A 26,800-nucleotide genomic window follows, 5' to 3' on the forward strand; every position below is an offset into this window, starting at 1 on the left:
TTATGTTAACTTAATAGCCCTTGGTATTTGAGCCATATTTAAAGGGTCGTAACAGCCCAAACTCTTGAAAGTATTACTTAAACATTTTATTAATAAATTATTTTTACATTTAAAACCACTACCACGTGTCCTCCTCAATTTGTCATGGCCCCACAGGCTGGGCTGTGACACATACATTTAATTATATATTTAATAATTCAGTATAATTCAGTTAATTGAGAAACTTTATAAACTTTAAAGTTTCTAAATGTTTTTTAATAGTGTGATGATACTTGCCTATTGTAGCACTTTGAGATTGTCACGAATGTGAAGTGCATTTATAAATATAAATATTGTTATAAAGTGAGAGGCAAAACAAGAAAAAACTTGTGGCTGAGGCCCCTTTTAGATGAAAACAGGCTTCACTGTAAACGGCTAAGTTTTTTTTTTTTTTTCATTTTTTATGTGGTCTTTAGATTAAAACGCAATTTGTCCCTAAACGCGGTAATTTGCATGCCAGGTCGCTAGGTGGCGCATGTCTCCATGACCGTTCTACTTCCTAGCAGCCAGCAAAGAAGTCCTCCTCAGTCGCGTGATCCAAAAGCGTGATTCAAAATAACGACGTGGTTCGGCCAGTGGAGACGCCCCTATACTCTATAGAGACGCCCCTCTTAACAACACACACGCATATAACTATGCACGCATAGCCTGCACAAGACACTTTTGTGCTGTGCTCAAAATAAACTTGACACTTGTACTTTGAAAGGCCTCTCATTTTATTTATCTTTATTACTGGCCAAATTAACCACGTCGTTATTTTGAATCACGCGATTCAAAATAACGTTCGGCCAGTGGAGACGCCCCCTCTCGTTCCGCTTGGCTCTGATTGGCCCGTTGCCTTAAGTATGACAGTAGTATATAGCTTTAAGGAAATGCTGAGTATGAACGTTAAATCACATTTTGTGTAAATAAACAGTTATGTCTGCATTTTCTAAGTTATGTCTGCATTTTCTAATAGTGAACAAAACAAGACAGTATATTTGTATCTTTTCAAAGTGTGTTGTGAGCCGTTTTCACTAATTCTAATTTCTCTTTTGTACCATGCCAACCCATTAAAAAACACCCAGCACAGAAGATTTTTTTTTAAAAATGAGAGGCCTTTCACAGTACAAGTGTCAAGTTTATTTTGCACAAAAGTGTCAAATGCAGGCTTTTAACAGGTTTTTTTTCCCTTCTTTTTAGTGGCTGTGCATTGTGCAAAATGCAGGCTTCAATTAACATTTAGTGCAAATTATTTTGATACAAAATATTTTGATACAGTTAAAACATTTAATTAAGTCACCACAGGTTCTGGGTGCCACGGCAGAAACAGTGCAGGCTTCAGCATGTGTGTTGTTAACAGGGGGCGTCTCCACTGGCCGAACTCCGTCGTTATTTTGAACTGGTTCAACTTCAATACATATATGTGTTTTAAAATGAATGCAACTCGAGTTATAAAGGAAAAACAATATTTTTGGAATTTCGGCCAGAGCAGTCGCATTTTCGCTCCGTCCAGGGACAATGAAAAGGAGGGATACTTTTTCTTCTTTTTTTCCTATTGTTCCTTGTATGGTTTGCCGACTCGTGGAACGCTCATAATTGTATATACGGAGAATTATGTGCGGAATGGAGAGGAATCACGCAGTGTTTTTTTTCCTCCACGTTGGATCGGAGCCAACGTGCGGAATGGAGAGGAATCACGCAGTGTTTTTTTTCCTTCACGTTGGATCGGAGCCAAAACATCTCGGCTTCGGTAAACTGACGGTCCTTGGGTCGCTGCTGCTGACTAAGAACAAACCCCAGATAGGCAGAATGGACAGGCGGTCCATCATTTACTTTATTCTGCTTCTTTCTGGTGATATTGAGGTTCATCCAGGGCCCGTAGTCACTCGGCAAGCCGCCCGTCTCACGAGGGAACAACAACTGCTTTCGGAGACAAAGAACCCCAGCGGTGGTAACATCGATACGGGTTCTACTGGTTACGAGTGCTATGGCTGCCCACGCGGCTCTCTACAGCAAAGCCCCAACATTGAGGCTACTTGTGACCAGCTCGCGGCCGTGGTTTTCGAGCCGCCGCCCGATAACAACAGCGCCGACGTGGACCTGGATGTCCCCCTGGATGTCCCCCTGCCGCCCCCCCTCGTCACCGAGGATGTCCCCCTGCCGCCCCCCCTCGTCACCGAGGATGCTGGTGCCCAGCTCGCAGCCGCTGGATCGCCGGAGATGTCCGTCGAGCCGGATGCCCCCCCGCTGGTCCCGCCACCCCCCAGGGATCGTGATCAGTCGTGGCTGGCGCAATATCTTGGCTTTGAAGCTGTCGGCGCCGCTACACCGACCCCCCGTGCGGTCGAAAAGGCATGGATCTCCTCCTGTTTGAGCTCACAGTCGACACAGGAACCTGAGCTCCCCACCCCCACCCCCGCTCCCCCACTTCAGCCTCAACTACAACCGGACTATGATGACCACCTCCCCCCCACGACAAACTTTCCTGTCTCGGTCGTAGACAAAGAGCCCCCCAGCTACGACGATGGCTCGATTACTACAGAGAACATGCACTCTGTTGTTTTTGCCAAACCAGGACTTCATCATGTCCATTTGAACATCAATAGCTTGAATCCCAAAAAACTGGAGTTAATTAAGGGAATGTTTCATGACGGTAAGGCAAAGATTTTATCCTTCTCTGAAACTAAACTTGATGACTCGTTTACGGATGCTAGCATTGAAATTGCCAACTATACTGTAATCAGGAATGATAGAAACAGGTATGGAGGCGGAGTTTGCATGTATGTACACAATGATGTCAATTTTGTCCCCCGTCCAGACTTACACCACAGTTCACTTGAAACTGTATGGATTGAGGTAATCTTTGAACATGCCAAAAACATACTAATATGCGCTGTCTATAGACCACCTGATCAGAATGATTTCTTTGAGCTGTTTGATGAGAGCTTAGCAAAGGTGGACGGTACCGAGTGTCACATTTTGGGCGACTGGAATGTGGACATTTTGCGTAAAGACGCACCCATGTTCAAGTCCTTTGATGGGTTATGCAAGCAATACAGCCTCACTCAGCTTGTCACAGTACCCACCAGGGTGACAGAGCACTCTCAAACCCTCATAGATCTCGTCGTAACCACTGACAAGTCCAAAGTCACCGCTAGCGGGGCTATTGTATGCGGTCTTAGTGATCATTATATGATCTACTCTACCCGAAAAATACACAAACCCAAAGCTAGTGGCCACAGAACTGTCGTTGCTAGAAGCCTGAAGAACTACTCCAGTGAGGCTTTTAATCTCAAACTAGCGGGTGTAGACTTTTCCCCAGAGCTGCAGTGTACAGATGTCGAGGAAGCATGGTGCGGTTTTAAAACCAAATTGACCGATGCTCTAGACGACGTGGCCCCCTTGAATACCACCAGGGTTAAAGCCCGCCAAGAGCCATGGTATAACTCAGATATTGCAGAATCAGCTAGACTCAGAGACAAAAAATACGATGAAAAACGAAAGTGCTGCAAAAAGCTCAAGAAAAAATTCAACCATGACCTCAAAAAACACATTGAGCATCTTACTGCTCAATGCAAGAGACTTAGAAACCAGACAACCGCCCTAGTTAGATCCACCAAAAAAAACTACATCGACGACAAAATCGATGAATACAAAAACAACCCACGAGACCTATGGAAGTTGCTTAACAACCAATTAGGCTTAAAATCAAAAACCATATGCCACAACATAAACATCAAAACGGACGCTGCTCTCATTTCTGACAAAGGTGAAGTGGCTACCCATTTTAACAAAACCTTTACCACCACAGCCCGTTCACTGGTCAAAAGACTGGTCGCCCCATCTGGGCGGTATGGTGAAGAATTTGTTAATACATTCTACAAAAAACTGGGCGTCAGTAAAGACAGCTTTAAACTTTCCACAGTGACAACTGATGAAGTGTTTAAAAAATTGAGCGCCCTACCTCAACACAAGGCCACTGGCCTTGATAAAATCCCAGCTAGATTTCTCAGAGATTCAGCCGCCACCATTGCTCCAATCATTACCCACATAATTAACCTTTCCATCGAACAGGGTCATGTCCCCCAGGACTTCAAACTAGCAAAAGTAACCCCCCTGCATAAAAAAGGTAGCAAACTAGACCCTGGAAACTACCGCCCCGTTTCCATTCTTAGCTCCATATCCAAAGTCATGGAGAAAATAGTCTACGAACAGATTGCAAGATATCTCGATGAGAATAATCTGATTTACGAGTTCCAATCTGGATTCAGAAAATCCCATTCCACTGACACATGCCTTCTCTATTTGACTGACCAAATCAAACGCGAAGCGGATCAGGGCAAGTATAGTGGCATGGTCATGATGGACCTCCAGAAGGCATTTGACACCGTGGATCATGCTATTCTGATTGAGAAACTAAAAGCCATCGGTCTTGACAGCGCAGCAGTGAGCTGGATGCAATCTTACCTGGTGGGGAGGGAACAGGTGGTGGAGATTAACGGTACCCTGTCCCCCCCCCTCCCAGTAAGCTGTGGAGTTCCCCAAGGTAGCATACTGGGACCTCTGTTGTTCCTAATATACGTGAACGACATGGCATCTGCTTGCGACTGCAACCTGTTCCTGTTCGCGGATGACTCGGCTCTCCTAGTCTCGGGCAAGGACCACTTGCAGGTTGAAAAGACACTTAACTCTGAACTGAGTAAGATCTGCACATGGCTTAACGACAACAAATTATCAATTCACCTGGGCAAAACCGAGTCCATCCTCTTTGGATCAAATCATAACCTCAAAAAGGTAGAGAACTTCACAATCAAAGTGGGTGACAAGGTCATAACACGAAAAAACGAAATCTCCTACTTAGGATGTATCCTTGAAGCTAATCTTTCCAGCGAAAAGATGACTTCAAAAGTAATACAAAAAATCAACCAACGAACTCGTTTCCTACAGAAGATCGCCCCAATGGTCAACTTCAACACACTGAAGACCATAGCTGGTGCAATAATCCAGCCCCTCTTTGACTATGGAGTCCACGTATGGTATCGTGACGCCCCACAAGCCCTAAAAACTAAACTCCAAACAGCCCAAAATAAACTAATTAGGGTCCTGCTTAACCTTCCCAATCAGACTCACCTCACCGCTACTCACCAGTTAAGAGTGGGGTGGCTCAGAGTAGATGACAGAGTACAGCAACTTGCAATGGGCCTGGTGTACAAGATACACTACACCACTATGATACCCAAGTACCTGTCAAAATACTTTAAAAACGTTAAGGATGTCCATAATTACAACACCAGAGGCAGTGCCACAGATCACGTTCAACCCAGAGTCAACTCAAAGAAAGGGTCGAACTCGTTCTTCTGCTACACCACAAAAATGTGGAATGCCTTACCGAAGGCCATAAAGGAGTGTGGATCACTAGCATCCTTTAAAATTGCCCTAAAAAACCACTTACAGGCAGCAGCCGTTCACAACTGGTAAAAACCTAGCCCAACCCTACCCTCCCTGCCCCTTCCTTGTATATACTGTACATACTGATTGTTTAGACTTACTGTTACCTGCCCCTTCCTTGTATATATTGTATACTGTACGTACTGATTGTATAGACCTACTGTTTTCTTTTTTTCTTTACATATCTACTGCATAGTACTGTGTTCTATTTGTCTGTCATTCAATGTTATATGAGATACTTTAATGGTTTCCTGTTGAAATAAGCTTAGTCTTTTCATGGATCTCCTTTTAGTAGACCTTGTACCAGTGAACTGTACCGTCATGAATCTGTACATTTTCCTATGCAAACTTCTAATAAAGCCTTCAATCAATCAATCTTGGATTTTGGGGGCCGCCATCTTGGAATTTTGAGTGGCCAGCGCTATTTTTGAAGTGAGCAGGATTTGAAGAGTAGGCCTATGTACCAAGTTTCACGCTTGTATCACAAAGTGAACGATTAAACCATTAATCTGCTCCACTACTATGGTGTCACTCTCCTTCTCCTCTGAGTGTTGCCATGTCTGCATTTTATAAGCGACATTGGGCTAGCTTGTTTTCTGTAAATAATAGGTTGTTGATGTAGTTGTAAATATTGTCTGTGTTTATTTAGACGTGTTTATTTGGTCTTGTTTCTATAGTTGTTTATTTGGTCTTGTTTCCAAATGTTGTTTAAACCAGTGATTCTAAACCATATTCCTGTTTTCACAGCCACGGCTGCACTTACCTTTTTTCTCTAGCAGAGTCTGGCAACGCTAAGCTGGGAGGGAAGCGGAGTCACATAAACGTAAACACGGTGGAGTCTTCGGTCTTCAGTCTGCGCTACACTTGCTTTCTTTCATCTGTAGCTGAAGACGTTCCAGGAACACGGAGAAACCTGGACTAGGATATTATAATTATAAGATAACATTGAAGTCAACCTGATCGTAAGAACACATGTACAAAAACAAACACATGGTCAGTTAGCATATGCATGCTAACGTTGCTAATCGCTATAGCGGCAGTTCGTTGCCTTGGTTTGGGGCTTGATTGATTGATTGATTGTCTGATTGAAGAGTTTATTAGCAGTTTGCATTAGAAAAAAGTACAGTTTCATGACAGCACAAATCACTGGTACAAGGTCAACTAAAAGGCGATCCTAGTAAGCTTTACAGCTTATTTACACAGGCACCGCTTCATGTAAATGGTGCATTTATATAGCGCTTTTATTCAAGGTGCTTTACATAGATTGTGCATTACATTCACCCATTCACGCACACATTCATACACCGGTGGCAGAGGAAACCATGCAAGGCACTAAGCAAATAGGGGTTCAGAGTCTTGCTACAAGGACTCTGCGACATTAACTCAGGTTTTTTGATTGATTGAAGACTTTATTAGAAGTTTGCATAGGAAAAGGTACAGTTTCATGACGGTACAGTTCACTGGTACAAGGTCTACTAAAAGGAGATCCATTGAAAGACTAAGCTTATTTCCACTGGAAACCATTTAAGTATCTCATATAACATTGAATGACAGACACATAGAACACAGTACTATGCAGTAGATATGTAAAGAAAAACAAAATAGAAGTCAGTAAGTTTAAACAAACAGTTTAAACAAACAGGGAGCCCGGATTCGAATTGGGAACCCTTCGTGCTCTAATAACGGTTTCTCTACCCCTGAGCTATGCCGTATCGTATATGTATCTCATATAACATTGAAAGATAGACAGATAGATCAGTGAAGGGCCCAATAAGAGCACCTCCTAAGGTCTTTCGAGTGTTAATATCGATCAGCGGCGTGAATAAAAACAGCATCCTGGTTTCGACAATGGAACATTAGGTGGAGAAGACGGAGGCAAGCCGGCATTATATTATAAACACAATCTGATCTAGCAATCATGACATAGGCTATTTATTATAATCACTAATTCACTTAGCCCTAGAATGTCTCCAATATTCGGTCGATTGATACTCCGTATAATCCCTCAGATCTGGAGCCATAAAACGCTCCCATGGCGCGGCGGTTAGCAACTAATCTGCTACTTGTGTACTCACCCAATAATTAATTCCTCAGCCTGGGAGAAAGACATTGTCCTATAGTGTCATATCCATTTGAAAGTTCTGGCTGAAAACGTGTACTTTGTAAAATATCTCCACTTATCACAAGCCAACACGGACGACTTACACGACCGGGCGAGGGGCCCGGAATGACTGCTGGACTGAATATATCATAACTTCCTTTGGGAAGCACAAAACGTACGGGGCAGTGGGGGCACACACTCACGCAGGTGGTGTGATTGGCCACCCCACGTCAATCACAAGCACCTGTCAATTGTGTGCCCCGTGCGTTTTGGGCATGTTTCGATTGGGGTCCCTTTTAACTCATATCTGACAGACAAATAAAACACAATACTATGCAGAAAATATATCTTCGGACAGCAGAGGCAATAGAAAACAGAGGGGGCTGAACCGGGGCACAGAGAATATTTTGGGAGCATGTCGATATTGTGACATAGCATCTGTTCGACGGTTCATTCTTTCAAGTTTCAAGTTCAAGTTTTTATTTACTCACGACCATGATCCCATGGTATGGAGCACATATTATATACATACAGTATACAATACTATACATACAGTATACAATACACAACAGTATAATACAATATTCAAACAAACGATCGTAGCAAAAAGTGGGCATGGCAAACATTATATAAACAAGGGTATAACACTCTTTAGGAAAGCACCCAGTTTACAAATAACTTTTGGTTTGTCGTTTTGTAGTAATAATATCAATTTCCACAAAGATGGCTGGTTTAAATAAAACCTCGGCAAGTATTTTTTCAACACGGGTAAATGTTAACCTGGTGAAAAGCTAACCTGCCGACCCAGGTGAGTAGCTAACCTGCCGACGTGGGTGAATGTTAACCTCTATGCCTAACCCAAACCCAAACCCTACCTCAGTAACCGTGACGCGGGTGAGTAGCCAGCACTGGTCGTCGAAAGAATGACCCATGGAAAGAGCGAGATTTCCCCATAACATTTTCCCCTGCGGCTGTGGGCTGCTGAGTTGTAGGAATGGGATACTGGATGGCTGCGGTCTATGGACCTGCGTGAGATGCAGAAGAAGCAGCGGACTCCAGTAACGACAGGCGGGTTGTTGTCGATGGCTTGGAGGTTATCGAGAATGATTTGCATATCGCTGAGTCGCGCCGCTTCCGCTGGGCATCTGGTTGACTTGGCTTGGTGGATGTTGATGAGCTGATGGAGTTGGAGAGGACTTCCTAGTCCTCCGCCTCGCTGGCCTTGACTGCTGCTTCTCCTACGAGGATCTTGAGCTGGTGGACCGTAAATGATATAGCTGAGGAGCGACATTTCGTCGCCTACGTCCTCGTCTGAACCGGACACAATGAGTAGCGATAGCAGCACACTTAGAAATGCAAATCTAAGTGGATTCAACAGCATGCCTGGCTGTGACTGATGCGATATGCTTGAACGCTGGCTGAGAAGAGAATGATGCGTTAGGAGCAGGGCTATTTCATGGAATGGCGCCTAATCGCTCATTGGCCAAATGTAGACAGGTTGTAGAATGTGATTGGTTAGAAGAGGTCACGTTTAGTTTAGTGAATGAGAGGATTCTGACCGCGTGGGAAAAGGGAAGTGAGGTGGACTAGATAGCAATGTGTGGTTTAGAATAGATATTTTTTATTGAATTTGAACTTAAAGCTACATGTTTTGTATGTGACTATAGAGTTAACATTGCTTTAATATGCAACCTTCATCTACTTCTATTCCAGACCAGTCTGCAGAAGAAGATGAGCTCTCCAGAACCATTCAGCATTGTTTATATTAAACAGGAACCCAAAGATGAATTTGAAAATCAAAAAGAACACATGGACACCAGTAAGTTTGTTCGTTCTTTCTTTCTTTCTTTCTTTCTTTCTTTCTTTCTTTCTTTCTTTCTTAATCTGTTATATTATAGGGATGTCATATGAACACTGTAGTATTATTGTAACGGCTCCTAAGCTTATTTCATGGGTTTTATTTAGCCCCAAGGTAGACACAGTGGAAACTGAACACACATGACAAAAACATTATCTATGAAACATTTCACAATGTTTGCTGCCATCCCCTTTAAGTCCGTGAACATTAATAAAACAATTCAATGGAAACAAGTTGTACAAACAAAACAAACCAATAAAACATGACAGTGAAACAAACAAACCGATAAAACATGATGTACCGTGTGGCCCTCTGCACATATATCTTAGGTGTAGTGTTCTTATTTTCATATTCTATTGTGAGGCCTTCATCATGAAAAGATCTAGCCTGGTTCCAGCCCATAGACCCACCCACCCACTCTCAGAGTGGAGCTAGCCTGGTTCCAGCCCATAGACCCACCCACTCTCAGAGTGGACTGTTTCTCTGGTCTGGAATTGTGTTCACAATAAGTTATTTCTGGAGCCAAAATGACGGCTCCTCCAATTAGCGCAGGGGTTGGGGGTGGGTTTAACAAATAACCAATCCGTGACCTCCAGAAATCGCTCAAACAGGGCACTAGCTGAGTCTGAAATCAGGCTAGAAAAGAGCTCCTTCCTCCTCATAAATCATGCTGTGTCGGCCAAAAACAAAGCCACTGTTAAATGCATATAGGGAAAGCGCTAGGTGCGTAGGATAACCAAAAAGGTGCAAACGTTCAGAAGAGGATCCCTGGATCACTGTCTGGAGCTTGTAAAAAGGATGCTATTAGTCGACCTATTTTGTCGTTAGACGTTCATAATGACAGACATGAAACTGAATTATAACTAAAAGTTTTATTTAATGTTTTTTTTGTTTCCCACAGAGCGCCACAGGGAGAGAGCTATGCTCTCCAAAAGATCATCAACACGGTCAGAGGAGAGACCTACGCTCTCCAAAAGATCAACACGGTCAGAGGGACAGCGACGGATGGACCAGAGACAGTTTGCCATGCTGCAACCTGTAGTGAAGTTGTACAGGATAGGTATGTAATGTTTAATTGATAGGTATGTAATATTTAACCAGTGGCAGTAAGACTCCCTAATTGGGAGATAAGCGACCATCAGGTTGCATAAACAAACTTTAGAAGGCAATCGTAGCCAATCAGGAGGGAATATGGGAAATGGGACAGATCCATGTTGATGACATGACACAGAGATACTGTGTACCGCTTTGTGTGATATTAGGGCACAGTCTGTAGGAGCAGTGTCCAAAAATGTGTTTTGCAAGAATCGGCCTCATGGTGGTGCTATAAGAGGGCCATGTGAAAAATGAGGGGTGGAGGTTGTGGTTTGGCAGCCAAGGAGTGTGTGTGCAATGTTTGGCATCGATCGGGGAAACGGTGGCAGAGATATGAGTAGAGGAAATGACATGCCCCTAAAAATATGATTAAAATATTTAGGCTATAAACAAACATCACAAGACCCCTTTTATTGAGTTACGTTTTTAAAGAAGGCATTATAATATATTATATTGTATTATAGTTATCATTATCATAGTAATACATTATGGGGGGCTTATGATACACATTGTTTTTGGGTGGGTAGATCATGTTGAGCTGGTCATTTTAAAAGTTGCAAAAAAAAAAAAGTGAGCTCCCCTGTTGTACAGGCTGGGTATGTAATGTTGAATTAACCTGTAGTAACCATAGCTATCATGACTTCTATTCCTTCATTCCAGACCAGTGCATGGAGTCCATTCTGAAGGAGATGACTTCTCAAGAACCAAGCAGCACCAAGAGACCGAGACGATTACCTCAGCGCTTCCACAACTTTAAGTTGGGTGAGTGGTAGGGATGGGATGATATGAACATTTCACAACACGATTATTGTGACAAAAGAAATCACGGTCAAAATCCATTATCATGGGGCGGAACATTTGCCAAAAAATAGCCTATCTACAAGACGCGTTATGAGCTCGTAGACCGGCTATTATTTTGGCAAAGACATTCGATAGAGAGTGAAAAAAAAGACTGTATCAAGTACGTATATTATAAGTACCTTTCAACAATTATAGATGGTTTAAGTGGTACTGGTTATGCAGCTCGGCAATTAACTTTACTACTGCCAGATTATTTATTTATTTATTGGGTCTGGTGCCATCAAAAAGCGTCTTACATTTGCGACGTTATAGTAGATAGATAGACTTTTTTTTTCTTTTTTTGATTGTGCAACAATGCACTTTGGCAGACCAGGAAGCAGAGGGCGGCGTCATGCAAGAATTAATGTGAATTTGGCCGGTATGGCTTGCCATACATTGAGAGCAGTCTCTGGCCACAGAGCCTCAGGGCCAGAGAAAATCAACACGGAAGAGAATTGGTCTATGTTGATGTTAATGCATAATGGATTTTTAAGACCATCACTGCGGGCGATGTGATTACAGTACACGGCGGCGCGACCCCTCATCAGCTTACGGACATCAACAAGGTAAACGAACGAACGGCCGTATTGGCGCGGCGCGACCCAAAGAATTGGGGCGAACGGGAACGTCCGTAGCGGTATAAGAGTTAAAGGTGAATTGATCCCAGTGCATGACAGAGGACCATATCACGACATACAATATGTTTTTTATCACGATAAACGATAATATTGCTTATTGTCCCATCCCTAGTGAGTGGGATACTTACTAGTTGTGAGGCGACAGCGACTGTGCCACTGTGCCCTATACCCTGGTTCCAGCCCATAGACCCGCCCACTCTCAGAGTGGACTGTTTCTCTGTCTGGTGTTGTGTTCATAGTAATCGCTTTATCCCGTCCGAAATTACGGCTCCTCCAATGAGTGCAGGGGGTGGGGGTGGGTTTAACGAATTACCGATCCACGCCGCCGCCGCCGCCCGTTTTTCAAGCTACGTCGTCATCATTGAGTCATCATCAGAAGATGAGGGTGCTTTGCTTTGATCTGTAGTTTAGGGAAAGTCAAAGTCCCCCCCCTCCAAAAAGTGCTCAAACAGGGCACGATGTTAGACTAAAGCTGAAATCAGGCTAACTGTGCCTAAGGCTAACTTTGGGCACTTTGTGCAAATATATGACACATCATAGAGGTGTGGTGGTTCTCAAACATTCTATTTGCAAAGACCACTTCATCGGTCAATTTTTTCTTGTTTTTCTCTCTATCAAAGTTAAATTCTTATTCCTAATGTTCCAATGTTCAATGGCAAAAACACATTTAATGTGTTAATCACAACGATTTCCTTTACAATGACATCTTGCATGGTGACGGTGTCATGTTTTTGTTGCGACTGTCAGGTCACAAGTTACTATGGACAGCTCCACCGGCTGTCCGTCCGTCCGTCCGTCCGTCCGTCCGTCCGTCCGTCCGTCCGTCCGTCCGTCAGTCAGTCAGTCAGCCGAAATGGATCCGAGAGTGGTTGGATCTCTGGCCTCTACTATGGGGTTCTAATCTGTCTTCATCTACAACCCAGGTCACATCAAACTTCTTCTATTCCTTCATTCCAGACCAGTGTGTGGAGTCCAGACTGCAGGAGAAGATGGGTTCTCCAGAACCAACCAGCACCGTTTCTGTTAAACAGGGACCTGAAGATTACATTAAAATTGAAGTTATAGAAGAATACCTGGAATACTGGAAAACCAGTAAGTTTGTTTCTTTCTTTCTTTCTTTCTAAAGGTGTTGAATTAGAGGGACTAGAGATAGGAGCCACTACACAGCTCCACATATCTGGTCAAGCACCAGCAAAAAAAAAAAAAAAAAAAAAAACGTTATATAAAACCTAAATGCTATCTATCTTTCATGTATGGCATTGAGGGTAGATGACTGCTACGGTAAGTGCTATGGGCCAAGGTGGAGTCTGAAGAGGCGAGTCTTCAGACCACGATGGAAGCTAGGGAGTGAGTCTGCCGTTCTAAGTGCAACTGGGAATTTATTCCACAGTTTTGGGGCCAGGAGGGCAAATTGTCTGTTCTGTCAGCAATGCAGCAACCCTATGTCAGCTGATATGAGTAAACGGGTGGGGTTGTAGGTTCAGTGTTTTGTATTCTGTGCGAGCCGCAAACGGGAGCCAGTGGAGAGAGCGGAGAAGGATTCCTGGAGGAATTTTGGCTGGTTGAAGACCAGTCGTGTTCCCTCAGCACCACCTGATCTATTCAAGTGTGCTTGTGCCATGGTCTCTCGAGACGTGACAGCCGGGCTGTAGCAGTCAGTGAGTTAAAAGGGAGTTTAAAGGAGGACTTCACCACTTTTCAACCTATCTTCATATAATTGGTCCTCACTAAAAAATTGCTTTTTTTTCATCCTCAGAGGAGGGCTGTGGGCAGGTCAGAAACCCATCGTCTTGTGACATCATCGATTGGGAATCCAAGCTAATAGAAACTGCAGGCTCCTGAAAAGTTGCAATGTTAAAGTGGAAGCCATTGTTCTCGCGATAATAAAAATCTAAATATATTTTTCAAAAATATTGATAAAAACTTGTTTGGGAAAATGATGATGTCACAAGACTTCATCTTCTAAACTTCCCACAGCTCTCCTAGGAGACTTGGACCGAGTAGAAAAAATTTGCGCTATTTTATTATGAACATTAGTGAGGACCTATTATATGAAGATAGGTTGAAAAGTGGTGAAGTCCTCCTTTAACTCATTTGCTGCCAAACCCGAGGAACCCGAGAATTTCCCGATGTACGGCCCTGCCATGCCCGAGGAACCCGAGAATAAAAAAAAAAAAAAAAAAAAAAAAAAAAAAGTTCTTTTCAAAAAAAAAAATTTGACCCCAAAAACTATAGTAGGCATGATAGCGATCGCGAAATCGCATGTTTAACCCCCATAGCAACCCCATCTTTCAAGCATGGCAGCCATTTTTGTTTACATATTAGGAAAGCGTATTTGGAATGGACACCCGGGCTCCAGGGAAACCCCGCCCACCGAAGCTTTTGATTGGCTGAAGCGGAGCTAGGGAGCGCTCAATTGTAGTCGCTTGGACAGGGCGTTTATCGTGGGCTTGCCCAGGCCTTACGGCCTGGGCATAAATATAACAATTGCATTCACCACGGCTTCGTAACGCCGCGCGGCCCTGGCCAGGTCCGCTGGCCTGCGCGCCACTTGCAGTGTCGTGGACAATCGAGCGGCTCCGTCTGGAGCCCGGGTGTCCATTCCAAATACGCATTAGGAAAACATAGTGGCTGTTAACTCATGAATGCCTGAACGGATTTCCATTCTGACTTTTTTGTTTGAAAGCTGTGAGCAATCTGCACACACGTGGTGCATGATCTAGGCATGGGTGTGCATGATCCGTGCACTATGAATTACATGGAAGTCTATGGAGACCCATGGCAGGATCGGAGTACGAAGGTATTGTTAAATGGCAGCAAATGAGTTAAACAATGACGGTTTTCAGTACGGCTCCGCTAGGCATAAGTACAGCTGCTATGACACAATCGCCGTAGCAGTCAAAATCGTTAAGCAAACAGCCATCGGCGACGTGTTCCCACTCCTTTTACTGAACACTTTGGTTCCCATGGTGCGTCTGTAAGAGCCATTCTGACTTGATCATGTTAATTCATTGATGATGTCACAGTAGGGCATGGTCAGCCAAGTTGCCAGGGTATTTAATGGGTCTCAACAAAGCAGCAGGTGTTGCTGATGGCCAAGGCAAACCGTTTTCAACTGTGTTTCATCTATACCAGAGGTATTCAACTAATTTGTTCAGGGGGCCACATTGTCAAAAACCCAAGGCCGGGGGCTGGACTAACTGCAGACACATAATGGCCTTCTTTGATGTGTTGACGATGCCTCAACGAGGATCAGCTGGAACACAGACATACACACTCCACTCTGCAGTACTCTGCACTCTGAAGTCACTTCACTTGAATATGATGGAATATGATTGAGATTGACTGTGATTAATAGGTAAGCTTACATTTCATATCGCACAAACCGTACCTATAACTTTCACTAGCCCCCAAACAAAACGATTTTGGATTTATTTGTATGTCTTTTTTTGTATGCTAAAGTATAGGAACTTAGTAACAATAAATATAATTTAACATCAACTATGGACAGGTTTGGCTCTAAGTATTAGACTTGTAGTCAAGCGGCCACGAGTCAATTTATTGATACCAAATTTGGCATGAACAATGCCTAGGACCTACTTGTTCAGAAAAGCAAGTTAGCCACTCAATTAAAAACATAGGGTTGGGGTCCCATTGACTTTCTATACAGTAAAATAATACAAAAAAAATAATCTGCTTCAAATAGCATGTGAGGGGTCAAACTAGCGTTTTTTCATGGTGCTGAATCCATTGTAAGCGCATCTGTTTTGCACAAAAAACATTCCTTGGGCTAGAAAGGCCACCACAACACTGTGGTTTAGTGATGAGTCATCACTTTTCACCATGGTGTTCACGCTTTTGTGGGGGCCTTTCTGCCCAAGGAATGTTTTTCGTGCAAAACAAATGCTTGCATTGGATTCAGGCTCATGAAAAAACCCTGGTTTGACCTCTCACTTGCTACTTAAAGCTAGCCTGGATCCAGCCAATAGACCCGCCCACTCTCTGAGTGAACTGCTTCTCTTGGTCTGGATATGTCATATGACGAGTCTCTTGATTCGGTTCAAAGCCGTATCTTGGCGAACCGACCAATGAATTCAAAGCAAGACGGAAAAAAATCTACAGAAACAGTGGAGGGAGGGGTGGCTGCGTGGCTCACCAGAGTTCTTAATTGCTCCCTTTGAACTTCAAAAGGACTCCGAACTGCAGGCATTGATTGAGCCATACAAGTGTCGAGTAGCTCGTTAGTGATTCTCTCTAATCAGTGAAACATCAAAGACACTGACCTGTTGGGTGCATGTCATTGAGGGGAGGGGGAGGAGGGATTGTTTTGTGTGCAAAAGTCAAACACAACCCTCCCACCAGATCGCTTGTGATTGGGAATTTCAAATTTTAAATCCCCTCCCCTTTGAAATCTCAACACAATGGCTCAGGCTCAGACTCTTAAGCTCCAGCGCAGAGTCTGAAATCAGGCTAACTTAAAGCAGATGTATTTTGTTGTATTATTTTACTGTATAGAAAGTCAATGGGAAACCCTATTTGTTTTTAATTGAGTGGCTAACTTGCTTTTTGGAAAAAGTAGGTCCAGAGGAAACTTTGTGCAACATTTGGTGCTTGTATCACAAAGTGAACAATTATCTCTGTAGCCGCCGGGTTGTGGACGCTACGTGAAAACCTGCTTGCTGCAACGTCAAGCAGGTTTATCTATCGAGCACTGATCCATTTCCGGAGCAGAAGGTTGTAGTCGTCGTTGCTTCCCTAATGCCTTTGCAACCACTAAATTATGGCAAGTATTTCCTACAGCTTTATGTCAATAAAGGTAACCTTAGGTTGTTTTGCTGCAGAGAATCCTCCTCCGCCGGACACTGCATCTGTGCAGGTGAAGCAACAGGAGGAGGAGAAGGAAGAGGATGAAGATGATAAGGTAAATATAGATTCACGTTCACTCTCCCATTGGAATGAATAGACTCATTTTACACTTTGTAAGCCGTCCGCACTTGCCCGTACTAGGGCATTCACGAATAGTGATTTTTTGAATTCGAATTATTCGACCTCAAAGTATTCGAATATTCGGAATTCGACGGGTATTTTTGTAATCTAATAAATCATTAAAACGCTCCTTTGCGAGCCTTAAAAACAACCTGCAATTAACGGGTTAACCGTTGTAGGGGTTCGTGAAATAACAGCCATCGATTGGCTGTGAGAGGTTTTCACTGGTGGATGAGGAACTCAAGCAGCAGAGAGAGAACAGACCTACAATGCACAAATGCGTCGCGGATAGACGCGTTGTGAGCTTGTAGATCTGCTATTTTTGACACGCTGCACTGTCTTACGACTGAACATAGCATAAACATGCTGATGAAACTTGCGACGAAAAACGAGTTCATTTTACTAGGAAAACTCCGAAAATAACTGTTCAAGCCTATCCTATCTATCTTCAACAACAACAACCACATTTATACTGTTCATCCTTTGTTCGTTACAAGCAGTGTTGTGAATTGTTTAGCCTCGAGATTCAGGCACTATAGTGATTGTTTGAAGGGATGCACGCTATGTTAATGACTTCACACGCATGTCGTTAACACCTACGCTACTTAGCAGGTCATTAATATGTACCGAGACTCATTCCAATGTTAATGAAGGCTGGTATGACTCGAGTCTCGACCAGTACAATAGACAAGGCTAAGATGGGTTATGATTACATTACATCACATGCTATAGTATAGAAGTATACAGTATGTAACACAAGCTTTACAAGATCACCAATTCCACTCCAATCCGTGTCGCGAAACTCTCGACCCGTTATCATAAATAAAACGCCGGAGTCGGACGCTTGTACCTTTATGGTTTAAGATGAGATACATTTGAATAAAGCATGACATCAACGCGGTTGCGGTGAAGCGCGGTCCGAAAGAGCTACTGTAAAGAGAAGGGTGTCCTCTAAACTGGATATACTCGGCAAGAGGAACGAAACTCAGCTGCAATAAAGTAAAGTAGCCTAAAGTATTACACACTTTTGTCAGCAACGAGCATTCAGCTTGCTTGTTCTGGAGAGCCCCTCCCCTCCCCTCCCCTCCTACACTGAGTGACTGTGTCATCTAGTGACGGGCCAGCAGCAGTGTATGTCGGCAGTCGGCACATCAATCACATAAGCTAGCCAGTAGCCACTACAGTGTGGTTGGATTTGAAATCAAACATGAATGGATTAGGAGAAATACTAACACCAGAGCTCACAGCTGCATGTCTGCTGTAGAAATATTGTTTGTCATGGCAAAAAAAAATAAATAAAAAAAAATAATAATATTAAAATTAATTTTGGCGATTTTTCGAATAGTGTTTATAGTAATCGAATAGTGTTTTGCTATTCGAATATTCGAATATTCGTTGAATGCCCTAGCCCGTACTTGTCCGGACCCCCCAATGCGCCGATCGTACTTTCCCGTACTTTCCCGTACTTTCCCGTACTTTCCCGTACTTTCCCGTAATTTATTAAATTAATCATAATTTTTTAAAAAATACAGTCGCCGGTCATGCTCTGTCTCTTTAAGAGAGCTCCTGAGACCAGATCGCGTCAGAAACGTGATGACGTCATCGGCTGGGGCAGAAACTGGTGTCCACGAGCGGCCATTACGTGCCCTTGTATTGTGTATGGAGCCAGTTGCCCAGCGCGTCTCCTCATCATTTTCGATCAGACGACAGACGAAATCGAGGCTTCGGAATGAATGGATTGCATTGGATTAGATCGATGTGCGTGCACAGAAGACGGATTGTATTTCCGAGTGCTGTTTATTATCGCTGTTTTCCCCGTATCGCTCCATGTTAATGACCGGACGAGAACTGCCTTCTGGACCATGAAAAAAGGTTGGCCAACCAAAAAAACTCTGTTTGCTGGCTTGCACGGAGCGATCCGATTGTGTTGTTATGATTACGTGCTTTGCTTTTTTAAAACATGTTTATAAATAAATAGCATATTGCACGGCTGTACCTCTGTTCAGGGGGTTCTGGGGCGGCTGGCAAAGGGTTAAACTTGGTTTCAGTAAAAAAAAAAGAAAAAAAAAAGAGGAGCCTCTCAGGTTCAGTATTAGTGACTGGGCATGTTTTTTAAATGTTTTTATTTCTCCAGAAATTATGTTTTAGCAAAATTCAACATAAAAAAGGCGTAACCAGGGTGGGACAATGCTTAAGTGCCTGCTGGTCAGTCAGGGACCAACCAGAATGCTGACAAACTCCTTCTGTCGCTAATTGTTAACAGTTCTACTGCCAGATTTATTATTTATTTAGTGGGGCTGGTGCCAGAAAAAAGCAGCTTACCTTTGCGATGTCATAGAAAAAGATCTATTCACTATTTATTTTTTTATTCATTTTTATTTGTATTTATTATATGTGTACTTTAGCCTTGCTGGCGGCAGAGGGCAGCCTTATGCAAAGAATGGAATGGAATTGGGCCGCTCCACTTGCCGTCGTTCAGAGCATAGAAATGCATAATCTAGCTCAGGTCCACAGAGAACAGCCAGGAAGTGAATTGGACATCCATTGATGTTTACGTGTGGTGGAGATTTGAAAGCAGCATTACGGGAGATGTTTTTACTGTGCACACCCGCGTGGTGACAACCATTGTAACTAAAGTTAGCAGGTGTGTTCTAGAACACAACAATTTAAAGCTCTACAATGGGTTTTGATATATTTTATGTTTTAATTGTCCAGACCTGCAATCCCGCTGACCCAACGTACCACCCAAATAACCCAATACTACCCAAGGTGGTAGCATTTCGTCCTCCGTCCGTCCTACGAAAGAGACACAGAGTTCGGTAACCACAGACACACACACACACACACACACACACACACACACACACACACACACACACACACACACACACACAGGCGTGCATGAGGACTTATTGTTTTATTGTTTCTACAGGTGTAAACGTTGTGAGGCGTGCATGAGGACAGAGTGTGGCGACTGTCACTTCTGCATAGACATGAGGAAGTTCGGTGGACCAGGAAAGCTCAAACAGACCTGTTTGCTGCGCCAATGTCTCGCTGTGAGTATCTGATAGAACATGATAGAAATGCACAATATGACACCATTGTAAAGCCTGTTCTTGCGGTGGTTCTTCAGCGATTGCAAATCCGGTTACGCGTCGGCACTTCGAAATGTCGGTATTTCGACAATTGACCTCAATGGGTCGGTGACACCGCCACTCCGAATTGGTGACACGTCCCCACTACGACACGTTGGCTTTCCGACAATATTGACTTCACCTTTCAAGTAGGCTAAACGGGGGATGTTGTTAGGTGCTGGTGATGCACGGATAGGCTTTTGAGGTAATCCGAATCCATCTGCGCAAATTAATTATCCAACCGCATTAATTATATTTAACCAATGCTAGAGTGCCAGACATTTCTCCATAGACCTTCTGTATAGCTTTCGTCGACCCTCTCCCAACTGGCTTGTATTTTCACTCCAGTCAATGCTATGGGGGACGAGAGGAGGAAGCTAGCTAGTATTCAAATAATAAACATACAATTTGGTGTAGGGCTTCAGCCTTCAGTCAATGAATCCAAGCAGACCAGTGTTTCTGAAACCTTTACATTTAAAGGGTTAGGCTATATATAGGCCTACAGCAGGGGCCGGCAATTAGATTTGCCCAATTTTTTCTAAGCCATGAGATGGCGGGCCAGAACATAAAAAGGCTAATTTGAGAAATTCATAGTTAAACAATGTTACTGGAACTCCAAGACAGACTGCCTTACAAGACATAGCCAAGCCATCTATGATAAAAAAAGAAAAAAATAGATTTGTGGAAAAACAAGCCGTTTCCCAGTGTTCTATTTGCAAATATTGATGGACTGATGTAGTGGAGACTATAACATTTTTAATGATTTAATACATACTTTTAATTATTATTCCCTTCTTCTCTCCTGCCAGTAGGCTACAACATCACATACATATAGTTTTAAGAATGATTCATAATGCATCACTTTGCACATCTCACAGCGCTGTGCAGCACGACGCCTTGTGAGTTTGTAGATTGAATACTGTGCTCATTCTGCGCAACACTGTTGCACATCGACAAATTGGTCGTTTAGAGAAGTGATCGCAGCTGCTCGGCTATTTGTGCAGAAAGACAGACAGACTGCTAAAGAAAGCTAAACATCAGCCTTATCTGCTTCAATTTGGCAAGAGAAATTACACATGAACACTATCCAAAAGCAGACAGAAGAGGAAACAGTGGACGTTTATAGAGGAATATGGACAGAACATGTAAGCGCTGTTTATCCTACCTGGACTCATCAATGCAAAGCCCCTTTAGAACCACAACAGCTTTGCTGTGACATTTTTGGCTGCCTGAAAGGAAATCATTTTAGACAGCACCAAGATGAAGCATGGAAAAGTTAGTTTCCACGCACTTTGACCACAGGTTAAAGCTCACAGCAGCAGGAGCACCGCCACTCTGTCACTACACACGGCTCCTGCGTGCTGCCTCTGCCTGTCACATTCACTCTCAGCATGATTAGGCCTACGTTGAATAAGCATCTGATCGTTTAGGTGGGAATGCGTTGGACAAGCTACGATAGCGTATAATGTGGGATTCTCAGTCAAAATAATCTGAGGGGCCAGAAATAATTTCCATGGGGACAGTTTTGGCCCGCGGGCCGCCTATTGCCGACCCCTGGCCTACAGTATATATGCCCATAAACATAGCCAGACCGCTTTTGGAGACAATATAGGCCTACGTGCGCATATGGGCTTACGGCACGGGCGTCTGACAAAATAGAACCAACCAATTTGACATTGGATCATCTTTCCGAAGCACAGTGAACACAAGGTGTCTGTGATAATGGCTTGAGTTCTGGGACTGGGTAAAACTGATTCCAAATGTGCAGAAGTATTGGAGACATAAAAAAAGAAAGCGGTGTTGTTTGGTTTCATGAAAGGACATCACAGTTAGGCCTACATATGACAGAGAGAGAGAGAGCCAGTCAGTCGTTTCGTTCGGTCGTTTTTTTTTTTCTTTATTTTTTTCTTTTACCAACTCTAATCTGTACCGAGCCAGTAGCGGTTGAGAGAGAGAGAGAGAGAGAGAGAGAGAGAGAGAGAGAGAGAGAGAGAGAGAGAGAGAGAGAGAGAGAGAGATAGTGAGAGGCGAGAGCACATCTGCTTTCCGAAGATTGGCTCATGACGGGTCGGAACTCCGGTGTGTCGAAAAGGCGGGGTGTCTAAGTGGGGGTCTGTCCCCTGCAAATCCACCATCTTTTTTATATACAAATGTCCTGACAGTGTCAAGACATTTGTATCTCAACGTGTTTACTGGTGTAAAGTTTGCCACCTTTTGCCACCTACGTGCGGTCCAGGGGAACAAAAACGAGGGCTCCCTTGCTCCGGTTCAGCCAACCAACTCATGTGGGATTCCAAATTGTGTTGTCCTATCAGTGTCAGATCAGTGCTATGTGTTGTCTCCCTGTCAGCCTGAACTACCCTTGTCTACGCTCTGTGAGATCTGTAAGGAACCCAGCCAGTCTGTGCAGCCAGGAGCTCCTAGCTCCTCCCACGTGCTAGGGGGCGATCTAATGGAGTGCTCCAAATGCTCCCAGATAGCACATCCTGCCTGCCTTACGGTGTGTGGAGCGCACGCACACACACACACACACACACACGCACGCACGCACGCACGCACGCACGCACGCACGCACGCACGCACGCACGCACACACACCTATTCACACTTACACATTGCACTGTGTGTGTCGCTTTGTGAGCTTTTGCAAATACTTGAACCCAAGTCTTTTCTTTTACAATCATGCAGAATTGGCCTCTGGCCTAAATGGGGTGTGTGTGTGTGTGTGTGTGTGTGTGTGTGTGTGTGTGTGTGTGTGTGTGTGTGTGTGTGTGTGCGTGTGCGTGTGCGTGTGTGTGTGTGTACGTGCGTGCGTGCGTGCGTGCAGGGTGAAGGTTCCTGGGCACTGAAGGACTGGCCCAACTGTTGGGAGTGTCCTATGTGTGTAGAAGACCCAGAGGTATGGAACTACTCATCTTTCATGGTTCTGGTCTGTAGAAAAAACAAATTTGTCGTTCTTGGACCACTCACGGATCCAAGAACAAAAGCACTCCCTTTCCTACCTTCCCCCACCTTCACCCCCTCTTCTTTCTGCTTTCTCTTTTGCTTCCCTCGGCTCCCTTCCACCTGGTCTTCAGGGACGGAAGTCCATATATGGCAGACACATCTCCCGCCTCCAAGGCCTCCAAAGAAGCCACGACACTGCCGAAGAAGGTGTGTTTTGATTGATTGATTGATTGAAGACTTTATTAGAAGTTTGCATAGGAAAAGGTACAGTTTCATGACGGTACAGTTCACTGGTACAAGGTCTACTAAAAGATCCATGAAAAGACTAAGCTTATTTCCACAGGAAACCATTTAAGTATCTCATATAACATTGAATGACAGACGAATAGAACACTACTATGCAGTAGATATGTAAAAAAAAAATGAGAGAAAAAAAAAAGAAAGTAAGTCTAAACAAACAGTAAGTATATACAAAGAAGGGGCAGGGGAAGGTAGGGTTGGGCTAGGTTCGTTTTTTTTTACCAGTTGCAAACGGCTGCTGCCTGTAAGTGGTTTTTCAGGGCAATTTTAAAGGATGCTAGTGATCCACACTCCTTTATGGCCTTCGGTAAGGATTTCCACATTTTGGTGGTATAGCAGAAAAACGAGTTTGACCCTTTGTTGGTTTTGACTCTGGGTTGAAAGTGATCTGTGGCGCTGCCTCTGGTGTTGTAATTATGGACATCCTTAATGTTTATAAAGTATTTTGACAGATACTTGGGTATCATAGTGGTGTAGTGTATCTTGTACACCAGGCCAAGTTGCTGTACTCTGTCATCTACTCTGAGCCACCCCACACTTAACTGGTGAGTAGCGGTGTGGTGAGTCTGATAGGGAAGGTTAAGCAGGAGCCTAATTAGTTTATTTTGGGCTGTTTGGAGTTTAGTTTTAAGGGCTTGTGGGGCGTCACGATACCATACGTGAACTCCGTAGTCAAAGAGGGGCTGGATTATTGCACCAGCTATGGTCTTCAGTGTGTTGAAATTGACCATTGGGGCGATCCTCTGTTGGAAACGAGTTTGTTGGTTGATTTTATTTATTACTTTAGAAGTCATATTTTTGCTGGAAAGATTACCCAGATAGCAAAATATGGTTGAATCAACGTAGCAAAATAGTTGGCCAGAACGGTTGAATCAATATTCAACACCAACGTTGAAACTATGCTGAAATCACAACGCCATTTTATATTGATTCAACATTGGTGTTTAAGCACTATTTCAGCATTGATTCAACCATGATTCAACCATCATCTAAATGGTATTCTGCAAGCTGATTTTTAGTTGATTTTACGTTGAATCAACGTTATGAATCAATATTGATTCAACCATCATCTAAATGGTAATCTGCATGCACATTTTAGTTGATTTAATGTAGAATCAACATTAGGAATCAACATTGATTCAACCATCATCTAAATGGTAATCTGCATGCACATTTTAGTTGATTTTATGTTGAATCAACATCAGGAATAGAACACCGATTTAATTTATAAATTGATCATACTGAATCATGTTAGGAATCAATATTTATCCTGATCATCCAACAACCTAATGGTAATCTGCATGTACATTTTAAATTATGTGTATGCTGATCACTGTAAGGCTAGATCTTGTTCAAAATTACCATACATTTCCCAAAATGTGAAAATATAAAAATACAATGAGATTAGAATCTTCACATTTATTAAACTGAATTGAAGGCATTTAGTCCTGCTTTGAACTGCTTCAACAGATGATATATAGAACAAAACAGATGAAATATAGAACATACAAGGTTATAAATCTGCAAAAAGAAGGGAAAAAAAAGTCCAAGTTCAAAAACAAAACGCTGTCCCGGTCTAGATGGGTTAAGACAAATTTCACATCACCTTGTTGTCAAAACACAAGACACACTTTTCAGGTTTGCACACACTTCTCACATAAAATCTCATAGCATCAATCCACAACACACAAATATTCAAATCTCTAAACTTTCGGGTCAGGCGAGCAATTCAGAGCCAGGTCCCACTGCTTCAGGCCATGGAGGAGGCTTGTGGAGATGTGGGCTTTGAGGCCTGTCAGGGCTTCATGCGGCACTCTAGGCCAGGGGTTTTCAAAGTGGGTGATGGGGCACCCTGGGGTGCCACGACGGCAGTCCAGGGGTGCCGCGAGATCATTTGATAATATTTGGAATTTATTTGGACACTCAAATATTATTTAGTATAATTTTAAACTTGAAGTACAAAGTTATTTTCAGTCAGTTCTAACCAAAATGGCTATTATGTAATGGCTCAACGTTTTCCTCGCAACATAATCACTAAAATATCGTCACTGTCGGGCAGAAAACTTGTATCTCCAAGTTTCAAATGTGTACGGCTTTTGGTAAAGAAAAGCCCTGCTACATCATACAAGACTGTCGCACAAAACTATTGAAAACAGCCGATCTACAAGCACACAACGCGTTGTGGGCTTGTTTGGAGTGTTTGGGGGTAAACCTTTAGACCTACAGTCAATAAAATGTTTTGTCTGCATATTTGTGTGCTGTTTTATGTTTGTCTATGAGAGAAGTGGGCATACACTGGGTCATTTTACAAAAAGGGAATTGGTTCATTTACCAGAGTAATTGACATTCATTCAGTGTGTTCCATTTCGACAATTGTGTTTTCAATTTTGCTCTTCAGTGTTCTGTTCATGCTTGGTAGTGTTCAGCCAAAAGCTAGTTGTGTTTATTCAATGAATGCATGTGTGTGTCATGTGAAAATATGGCTGTGTTTACCAAATGAAAACACGAGTTCCATTTTGTGAACATGTTAAGAGATTTGATGGCAAAGAGTTGTTTTGCAAAGGGATGCCAGGGTTTAGCAATTTGTGTTTGATGTTTGGAGTTTTGTGTGTGCAGTTTTGAAACAAACGTACAGTTTTGAAAAATGTGTTTTAGCAATCGAAAAAAACTGTAACATACAGGCACATACTTACAGAGAATGCAAAATGTCCATTGGTCAGTGCAAAAAAGCAGAAGTGACATGGGCTGGACTCCCAGCAAAGCCGCACAGGAACAGTCAGTAACAATTATTCCAGTTAAGTTACAGTTGTCCAAACGACCGCTGTGTCTCTCTCTCATTGTATAACATTCACAAAGGACTTTCCCAGTCTCTCACATCTCCGTCCTGGGTAGATTAATCTATCGGCTCCTCTGTCTTAAGGTGGAGGGGGTGGGAGGATTTCTTCAAGTTTGTGTCCAGCTTCCACCCTGGCCAATCCTCCACCCCCTACAAGGAGAACCCAACAACGGAGCCCGCCTTCCTCACCAGTCTGTTGAGTTGAAGGTGTCACTCGCTCAGTTCCTCCCCAGCACGTTATTCCACATTAATTTAAAAAAAAACCCTGGCATAACAGTTTGGTGGCTAAACGATCCCAGTCTTCTCAGGAAGAACAGCCTGCTCTTCCCCTTGCGGTGAATCACCTCAGCGTTGTCCAACCAGTCCACCGATACTGCCTTCCATCCAGCTTCGGTGCTATACCGTAAGATTGGAGACAGAGAAGATGAAATTAGCTATAATAGCACATTAAACATGTTTTCCCCTAGCCCATATAGAACCTCTGCTGCATACTGTTATGCACCGCGGGATGGAAAATCATACTCTGGGAGCATGGAACTACCTTTACTTTTTGTGGAGGCATAGGGATATCCGCTTACGACCTCATCTCGAGGAGCAC

The 26,800-nt window shown here is 43.3% G+C and overlaps 1 protein-coding gene across 1 annotated transcript in view; it reads left to right on the top strand.

The window, feature by feature from the left end:
- Positions 1-6,363: 6,363 nt before the first annotated feature.
- Positions 6,364-26,800, top strand: part of LOC308299886 (uncharacterized protein) — a gene marked incomplete at its 3' end in the record, with an annotated part of 30,723 nt that continues 10,286 nt past the window's right edge. Inside the window, exons 1-11 of the mRNA XM_080743667.1 lie at positions 6,364-6,431; positions 9,284-9,389; positions 10,330-10,488; positions 11,184-11,285; positions 12,959-13,093; positions 16,843-16,922; positions 19,703-19,806; positions 19,920-20,043; positions 22,472-22,621; positions 22,948-23,019; positions 23,198-23,273. Of these exons, the coding sequence (XP_080599793.1) occupies positions 9,302-9,389; positions 10,330-10,488; positions 11,184-11,285; positions 12,959-13,093; positions 16,843-16,922; positions 19,703-19,806; positions 19,920-20,043; positions 22,472-22,621; positions 22,948-23,019; positions 23,198-23,273 (1,090 nt within the window). The 5' untranslated portion in view covers positions 6,364-6,431; positions 9,284-9,301. The remainder of the gene's footprint in view (positions 6,432-9,283; positions 9,390-10,329; positions 10,489-11,183; positions 11,286-12,958; positions 13,094-16,842; positions 16,923-19,702; positions 19,807-19,919; positions 20,044-22,471; positions 22,622-22,947; positions 23,020-23,197; positions 23,274-26,800) is intronic.

The sequence above is a fragment of the Nannobrachium achirus genome, assembly GCF_963921795.1.
Source record: "Nannobrachium achirus genome assembly, chromosome: 15".
In the NCBI taxonomy this organism is placed as follows: Eukaryota; Metazoa; Chordata; class Actinopteri; order Myctophiformes; family Myctophidae; genus Nannobrachium; species Nannobrachium achirus.